Genomic DNA, 8962 nt, shown 5'->3' on the forward strand with positions numbered 1-8962 from the left:
GGCCCCTCGCACTTTATTCTTCTCTGGACATTAAGCTGAGTTAATGGCCTCGGAATCGTTCGCGCAAACTCGCGCGAGCGATTTGTTGGCGATCATCATACGTACATATTAGCTTGGTCATTCGAAGCATGGCTGAACAAACGTACAAAAATCGGGTTGACGCGATGTTACCTTGGCTACAGAGGCAACATCCTCGGTGATGGCTGGGGCAGATGGCGGAGAGGCGGGTATCTCACTTGGGACGGCTGGAGTTGTAACCTTGATAGCATCGGCTGAACTTTCTGTCGTACTGTCACGAGCCAGATTGTTTTCTACTGGGACCTCGGGTTCCGGAGTGCTCTGCAACGTACATATCTCCCTCGTTAAAGGATTCTATCAGAGAAATCGGACGTCCGCAACAAGTCCAAATCCCAGCATGCTACGAGGACAAAAGACGTAAAGGTCGATTCCGTCGAGCCACTCGAAAAAAATTCTCAACGCAACAACTCTTTGAGACTTTTGAAGTGAGTAAGACCACAGAGAGTACAAGTAAGTAAGATTATTATTTCACACGATTGTCACAAATACGACTACCGCGCATGGCCGGACAGAATCGTTCTTCATGCTTCCCGGACAGCGCAAAGAATTGGAAACCCTGCTGGTGTAAAACCCTCGAATAAGAAAACTCTGCATGCGCAATACAAGATGCTTACGACACAACAGATGCAATTACAGAAAGAGCATATGATAGTATCGATGTCTAATATAAGTTCTATGGCATAATTCAATTCTAATAACCTCAGCTATTTTTACGTTTCTATAAAAATTAGCTTCATAAAAGTTTATCTATAACGTCTATCAATGAGATTCACGCTAGAAATTCGTCTAAGTCGAGCGGCTATATAATATGTTATATTAGTGACAGCGTTCCGACGAAAAAAGAAATTTTCTACGGAAAACTCTTGGACTCGACTAGTGCAGCGATTGTTTCTTGCTCGTTTAATCTATGTGTCGAGCTACAAATGCTCTACTTTCAGCGCTTCGATTCGAATAACAAGTCGTGTTAATATTGTCAAGAAAACCAAGAGGCAAACAACACAGGTGGTGGCAGTAACGGTTGTTCTGGTAGTGATTGGTGATGGAAGCGTCACAGGAATTGTCAGCAACAGAGTAGACGTTGTTAATCACGTTCGACAGAACGAAGGATGCATTCGACGAGACCCTTTTAGAAAAAAAAAAAACGCTGGATTGTGTGTTAAGGACTAAAAGAGAGAAAAAGAGAAGAGAAAGAGAGAGAGAAAGAAAGGACATATACCATTATGATGGAAGAGGATATGTATGTTGCGACACAATCGATTCGTTTTGAATTTTCTATTTCGTATCGTGCATGGAGATACGCCGAAACAAGGATTGCTTCTTTTGATCGTTTAGATGGAATTCGTGCAAAAAAACCCACAGACGTCGGTGTTCCAGTCTCGGTCTCATTCGATTACCCTTCGTCAAGAGAACGTCGTAAAGCGAAGGTGTGAGAAGGTTAAGATACCGAGGATGAGATGTTCGATTATCTGGGATTCGATGTGCGTCGGGCGACAGAGCACTGGACGGAGGATGTGTGGAGGGAAAAACAGGAGAAAAAGTCGATATTTTCAGACTATATTCACAGAGACGATTGGTTTGTGCGGACCGTACGACGAGATACTTGGAACGAGGCACCACCAAAGGTATTTTGGCTGCCTGAATTCATGCCAGGAGGTTGTGTTACATGTTAGTCACCTGATGGATCTCCTGGATAGTAGCCGACGACGTGGCGTTGTTCGACAACTGACACGAGACCGAGCTCTCTTCCTGCTTCTCAGTCTCCGCCAGAGACTCTGCTAACCTCTCCTTTAACTCAATGTCGGACTCATTGTACGAATTGAGGCTTATCGACACCGATTCCATCTTGAACTCTCGATTGCTCTGGTCGTCGTACAATAGTGTTTGCGAGGAGTCTTTCGTGGATGTCGTAAGGCCGGACGTGATACTGACGTTGGACAGGGGACTGGGACTTCTGGGCGGTGGTATCGGTAGTGTCTCTGTCGGATTTCTCAAGCTGGATGCGTTCTCATCGGGAATTGGAAGCTCGCTATTCGCTTCGGACATACTGAACGAACAGGAGAGCTCTTCCGGTGGTAAGGGATATTTGAAGGAATCTGACTGCTGAATCGTGTCGTCGGGGGCTGGGGGAAGATCGTCCATGAGACTAGAGTGTCTGGACGAAGAGGAATTTGTCTGTGTCTCGCTCGGAAGATACATGGCTTTCTCGTTAACGGGACACGTCGGGCTGTCTGATATTTTCAACGACGCTTCGTTGTCTACCTGGGGAACGGGAATATCCGCGATAAAACATTCGCTCGTCTCCTCGATGTGTTGTGGTGGCAGTGAAAAAGGAGACCCGTCTACCTCTTGCGTGTCTTTTACGTCTAGGATCTGTGGCTCTACGTGAACAACGGGGGAAGGCACTGCGTTCGAATCGTCCGCGATAATCACGCTCTCTGAATAAAATTTCTCCTGGGGGGTAAGCGGCATGGGTGATTCTGGCAAGGGTGGAGGCATCGACTCCTCCTCGTTCCTAGTCATCTCGGGTACGTCTGCCGCTTTATTGGCAACGTTCTCGATCGCGAGATCGATAACAGGCGGAACAGGATCGATCATCGCCTCGTTAGAAACAAACGAATCTTCCGATTTCTCTGATACTTCGGAGATAAAGATTTCTTCCGTAGGCACGACAACGTCGTGCTCCGTTTCCGTTTCCAATTTGTCTTCAACAACGTCCGGAATGGCTGGAATCGTTTCGGCATCTATCCTGGAAATACACGCGTCGGCATTCGTTACTTCTTCGACCGTTTCAGTCTCTTCCTCGTCCTCCGGTATGACAACGGCTGGCTTCGCCTCCACTACGATCTCTTCCGAAATTGGAACAGGGCCTTCCTCGGATTCCACGATCGCGTCGACCGTTAAAACCGGCGGGTCGATAACCGCGGCTTCTTCCGCTTGCTCGATCTCCTCTCGGAGAATTTGATCCGACCCGACAACCTCTTCGACCGATTCCTCGTCTCGTTCCTTTGTATTCGCAGATTCCGGTACCTTTTCTCTCTCGCATGCAACAAAGTCCTCCTGCGTTACGTTCTCCACAACTACTACTTCCGAGGTTTCGTTCTCGATCGATCTGGCGCCTTCGAGATCGCCAATTTCATTCGACAACAGCAAAGGCTGTTCAACGACCTGCATTTTTTCCGGAAGGCTCGCGTCGCAAGAACGTTCGACGTTTTCGTCGGCGCCTCCGAGCTCGCGAGTCGACCCTTCGACTTCGTTGCTTTCTTCGGAGAGCGGAGTCTCCTCCGTTACAAGTTTCCGGTTGACACTGCTCTCAGACGATGGCGACTCCAGTCGGTCAACTGGAACGCCAGAAAGGCTGTTTGCGTCGCTCTCGAGAGGCGGAAGAGCGTCGACCTCGGCAGTGTTATCGGTCGCAGCGTTGTCGCCGTCACCGGCGTTAAGCGATTCGAAATTTTTGGTAGCCTCGTCCGCGAGATTAGACGCGTCTGTGTCTATCACCGGTAGAGCCTCTACGCTCGGAGGGACAAGAGTCGATTCTGTTCGGGGGGGTTGTTGTTGTTGTTGCTGTTCGTCAACGAAAGAAGAACTCGAAGGCGGTCTCTGGATGGAAGTCGCATCGAGAGATTCCGCGGCTGGTGTTGACGGGTCGTTACGCTCTGGACAGAGGGAAGATAAGGTTGACGGTGTAATTAAATCCTTGTCAGCAGCCTCGGCAGGCAGCTTAAAGGCCTCCGCTAGCGCGGTCGCGGTCGCCGCGGCCTGCTGAGCCTGCTGCAAAGGCGAGGAATCAATGGGGGTTGGCGGCGGACTGGACGGAGGCAGGGAAGGGATATCCTCACTGGTTTTCCTCTCAATGATAGACGATGGCGTAGCGACTGTCTGGACTCGGAATACGGAGACTTCTACCGGGTCCGGTACGAACTGACCACCGGCTGGACTGACCTCGACTACTTTTTTCTCGGCCTCGACTTTTTCGACCTCCTCTTTCTTTTCCTCGACAGGGACGGGAGTTGGAGCAGAAGGAGTGGGTTCCTCTGTCTTATCCTCGGCGGGGCTACTGGTGGCCGATGCTGCGCTCTCTTCCTTTGTCTCGGTCGACGGTGTTGGCGCGGCTGCTACAAGGGCCGCCTCGTTCTCCGCCGTTGGACTACTTACTGCCGATTTTTCCTCCAACGGGCTACCCGCCGTGGCTGATCCGTTCTCCGCTTCCTCGCCACCCTGCAACATTTTCGCATCGCAGTCGTTTATTACGGGGAACGAACACGATACGCGTCAATGAGCGAAAAAGAAGCGGACAACTTCAAGCGCGTTAACCACCGCAAAATACTATGTCGTTATTGTCGGAGAAAGAATGCCGAGTTCATCGAAGCACGATATTATTTTTTTGTGTTTCTCTCTCTCTCTCTCTCTCTCTTTTTTTTTTATTCGTCACGAAGGGTGACCAACTTAACAGTTGTCAGCCATGCTCTCGAGGCCGGGGTACGTTCTCTAAGCAACTCGAATAGAAAGAAGGGTGAACAACCTAGCGACTCGTAGACAAGAGAGGTTCACAGGAGGGTGGATGCCCCCATAAGGGACACGCATAGGGGTACAAAAAAGAGCGAACCATAGGGTGCCGAGCTACCCCTTTCAGGGGTGGCCAATCGTGTCACTGTGTCAGCGAGTTCTCTGCGTAATTGATTTTATTAATAACGCGCTCCTAAAACAAATATCTGACGATACGAGTCGAGCTTCCGATCGTCGAACGTGACCGAATTTCAAAAAAAAAAAAAAAAAAACAAAGGGAACAATGTTGCCCAAGATCAATAGCAATTGATTTTTCGATATTCGTTCGACGTATAAGAGGTGTCCGTGGATTCGTGGATCGAACGATTCTCACGGTTTAACGCTTTAAGCAAATGGAAGAAATAATGGTATATATGTACACGAGTGGAACGAAATCAATTCTTGAAACCGAAGAGGGAAACAGAAACCGGACATGCGGAACGCAGCGCGTGCTTTATCGTCTCCAGACCTCGTATCGATCGGTTGGTTAAGTGAAACCCCTTCTCGCCGTTCCTCCCATGCATTTTCGTAAGGGGTAAGCCTCTCGCTTAAAGAATTACAGCCCCTAAAGGGCTCCGCACAAGGGCTTTCTAAACCGAAGTGTTTTTTCTCAGACGGCCTCTGATTCCCGTGTTTCGCCAGCATTGTACACACAATTTCCTCGAGCAAACAAAATTTTCACGTGAGACGAAAACGCTTTCTCGCGCTATGTTAGAGAACTTCGACTCTTATATTTTTTAATTGTACAGTCTCACTAACATCGTAATTCACAAAAACGATTTTGCAATGGCCGCGCTGGTATTTCCTGCCATTTTCTTTCATCAAGCATTTACATAGAGTGTCCTGGTTAAATAGCTACTTTATTTGCTGTCGTATACTGAAGATAAAGACAAAGAACAGAGAATTTTTTTCGTAAAATCTTCTTATGAGATTTTAAAGATTTTCTTACAAGTCTTCAAAATTATTAATATATAACTATTAATTAATATATAAAATACATAACTTTTTTCAAGTTATATTTGGAATTAATGACATAGAATTTTTGTAGGATGTGTGTGTTTAAAAGTTAAAAGATATTAGAAACTCAATTTCATAAAATTTGACGTACGAAAGACAAGACACATTGTTTTCCATACGTTAAACTTGGACGAAATCAAAATTAAAATATTTTTGGAAAAATTGTTAGACATAAGTTGCGTTAATTGACACGTAATAAAATATATTTCGTTTAAAGACAGATCGATGATCTCGAATCTTTGGAAAAAATTCTTTTCAAGTGTAAAGATATTTTGTATTTTTACGTATAGAATGAGGCACGCTTAAAACAGGCCATTTGAACATCTTTGAATAAGAAATGCATTAGACTAAATTGCTTCTTGCTATCGAAAATATTAATATTAATAGTTTTTTGATAATAATAATTTGATATTAATAGTTTCTTGACAAGTGGACGCGTCAACTAGATTTTTTTAAAAATGGAATCATAATTTTTAACACATTAAGAGGTCAATCTCGATATTTCTTACAAAAAGACATTAACCTATTTATATCGGGAAATCATTAGTTTAGGAGATATTTTTTACATTCCGTAAAATCTATTGTTACATTGTTTTTCATCACTAACAACAACCGAGGTATTCAGGTGACCAGTTTTAAATGCCTCACCCTGTATACATTCAATCTATTCACTATGTGACTACTATATCGATGCCACTGCCTGTAAATATAGCCGTGTCCATTAACACATTAACACCAATGCGAAATCGCCACGACAAAGTCATTCTCTTTTGGCTTATGTCCTAATTTTATGTTATACAACGATTTTGTTGTCAACGGTCGACAAACACGAGAAACAAATCATCCTCGACATAGCCCAAGATAAAGAGACGAAGAAACGAACGAATTGGCTGCTCAGAGTTCCTCGACCTCGCGGTAAACAACTGACGAGTCGGAAAATCAAAGCACACGCGAATCCGCGTTACAAATTTGGCTAAACTTCAGCGGAGACGAACGGAGCATGAGAACAACGCGAAGTTTGGCCGCTGGCCAAAATCATTCTTTCGGGCCATTGTCCGTCCCGTGGGTCGACAGTCGAAAGAAACATCGCGGTAATAAACTTCCGATTACCTTCGGTTTCCTCTCGCGGTGAAATCGATCGAGCAAACGGCACAAAGTTCGCGTACCCCCGCCGATGCATCATTGGCCGTCGACCAACGTTTCGATTGTGAGTAGGTTACAAACTGCGCTCTAAGTTTGCAACCAAAGACCAGCGTTAGAGAGCTAACCGATCCAAGAGTCCGCGAAGGTAAAAACAGAGCCGAGAGAAAATCTAGGCATAATGTTCTCCGCTCGTCGCGACTCTGAAAATGTTTGAACGAGGATCACCGATTTCGACACTGCTTGAATCATCGCCAACCATCGAGTTAAATTGTAACTGATGAATAGCGATGCTCGACGAATTCTATTTAAATTAAACGACTATTATTTAAAGTATTTTTTTGTATTCTTTGTAGTTAAAAGGTTAGCAAGAAATTATTTTTTTTAATAATATCAATTTTATTTTATTAAATGTTCATTTCAATATTCAAACGTTTGTCAATCAATGTTTACAGAAAAATAGAGCGTGGGTCGTACAAGTCCTCTGATCCCCTATATTCTTTTTTATAGGACTACGTAAAAGATCGAATCACCTTCCGCAAGGAAAAATATAAATCACAGAATAAAAAAAAAAATGCAAGCAAATCGATACCCCGAAGGGCAGTATCGGTAAAACAAAATGTAATAGGAAGAATAAATAATTGGTTGTCGTAGTATATAGTAATATACTAGTATAATATACTAGTATAATAATAAGAGGTAAATTTGAACATTTAATAAACTCCGACAGTGTTTACTTTTGTATCTTTCAAGCCACTCAAAAAACATTTTATTTCATGCGATAACATTTTAAAAGACGCGAAACGCAAAGAAATGTTTTAAATAGAAGTTGTTACGATTGTCAAAAATTAATGCTCTTATTTAAAAAAAATTAGAGGTTGCGATCTCTTCCGACTCTAAAATTCCTCATTTAACGCGTTAAACTTTCCATTATCTGCAATAGATTCGGAGAAAACAGCTTGTAATACTTTGTGCAACAGATTCTGTATAATTGGAGCTCATGCAAGAATCTATCTCTAGGGATTCTCTCGTCTCGTGACTTTCCGTTTATGTAATAGCAGTTCAGATTAGAATAAGCTGATTGACCAGCAAAAGTTCATTGAATCGGACACTGACTAAAATTAAATTCAAATAAACGAAGCTCGTACGTTGACGGAGTTCTGCTACATACAGTAGCTCTGTCCAATCAGAAAATTAATCCAATTTAAATTTAACTTGAAAAAAATATTTAAAATCAATGTTCTCGAACCAAAAAAATTTTGTTCGTTCTTTTCGACTCATTTTTTTTTTTACGTGTAAAATTACTCTCTGGCCCACGAGTTGTACAACTACTGCGACATATTTCATTCGAGTAAAAACGTTCCTACGCGTCTACTAAAATATATCGTCCGACATTACGCTCGTTGAACCGTGCGAATTATCCTACCTTGACATCAGCTACATACATAACAGCTGGTATGCGGGATACGTTAGAGAACCGATACTAGAATCAATTTCCTGTTCCCGAAAAAAAAAAAAAAAGAAAAAGCAGGAAAGAACATTAGGGTGACGCGTGGCACGGACACGTGTTACTCGTTGCAACAACTGTCGGCTGGTCCACGTTGCCGAGATGTTAGATCCGTCCTCGGTCGCATAAATTTACAGGACGATAGCGATCGGAAATACAGCTTGCTTTTCAACCCCGCGATATATCGCACGGTTATTGCGCGTTTGTATCTATTTACGCTGCGTCAACTAATTACTTTCTTCCCCCAATTCGACGAATGCGCGCTTTTCCTTCTTTTTTTTTTACGAGCAATTCCGCGCGTTTTCGCTCGCGAAAAAAAAGAAGAAAAAAACAGAGAAAGAAAGAAATTAAATGAAAACGTAACAGGGGGACACACGTGTCGTTGTTAACGCGGCGGAAACGGTCCGTTACGGGTTCCAGCAGCGTGACTTGGACAACAGAGGCTCTCGAAACAACACGTTCGGGATCGGTGCACGATGCGTCTTTCTCTCGCGAAACATTCCGCCGAGTTTCTCTCTGTCGCCGATTATTCATTGTCCCAAGTTAAACGCGTACATCGCGCAGCGGTTCTTTCGTTCGCTCCCTAATAGACAAACCGTTTCTCCTCGCTCTCGCGTCTCTTTTCTCTCCTCTTTTTTTTCTTTATTTTCTTTTTCCTTGTTTTTTTTTTTTTTT

At 43.9% G+C, this 8962-nt stretch overlaps 1 protein-coding gene across 7 annotated transcripts in view; it reads right to left on the reverse strand.

Annotated features, from left to right (window-relative positions):
* The window catches only part of LOC122529781 (A-kinase anchor protein 200-like), a 49403-nt gene that overhangs the window by 931 nt on the left and 39510 nt on the right, over window positions 1–8962 (reverse strand). For 6 of the 7 annotated variants that reach the window (XM_043656216.1, XM_043656217.1, XM_043656218.1 and 3 more), the window contains 2 exons: window positions 1753–4296; window positions 172–339 (listed from right to left, as the gene is read on the reverse strand). In XM_043656216.1, coding sequence (XP_043512151.1) covers window positions 172–339; window positions 1753–4296 — 2712 coding nt within the window. The remainder of the gene's footprint in view (window positions 1–171; window positions 340–1752; window positions 4297–8962) is intronic. The other variant, XM_043656219.1, reaches the window with a different exon arrangement.

Source organism: Frieseomelitta varia, unplaced genomic scaffold (genome assembly GCF_011392965.1).
Source record: "Frieseomelitta varia isolate USP_RPSP 00005682 unplaced genomic scaffold, Fvar_1.2 scaffold_308, whole genome shotgun sequence".
Classification (NCBI taxonomy): Eukaryota; Metazoa; Arthropoda; class Insecta; order Hymenoptera; family Apidae; genus Frieseomelitta; species Frieseomelitta varia.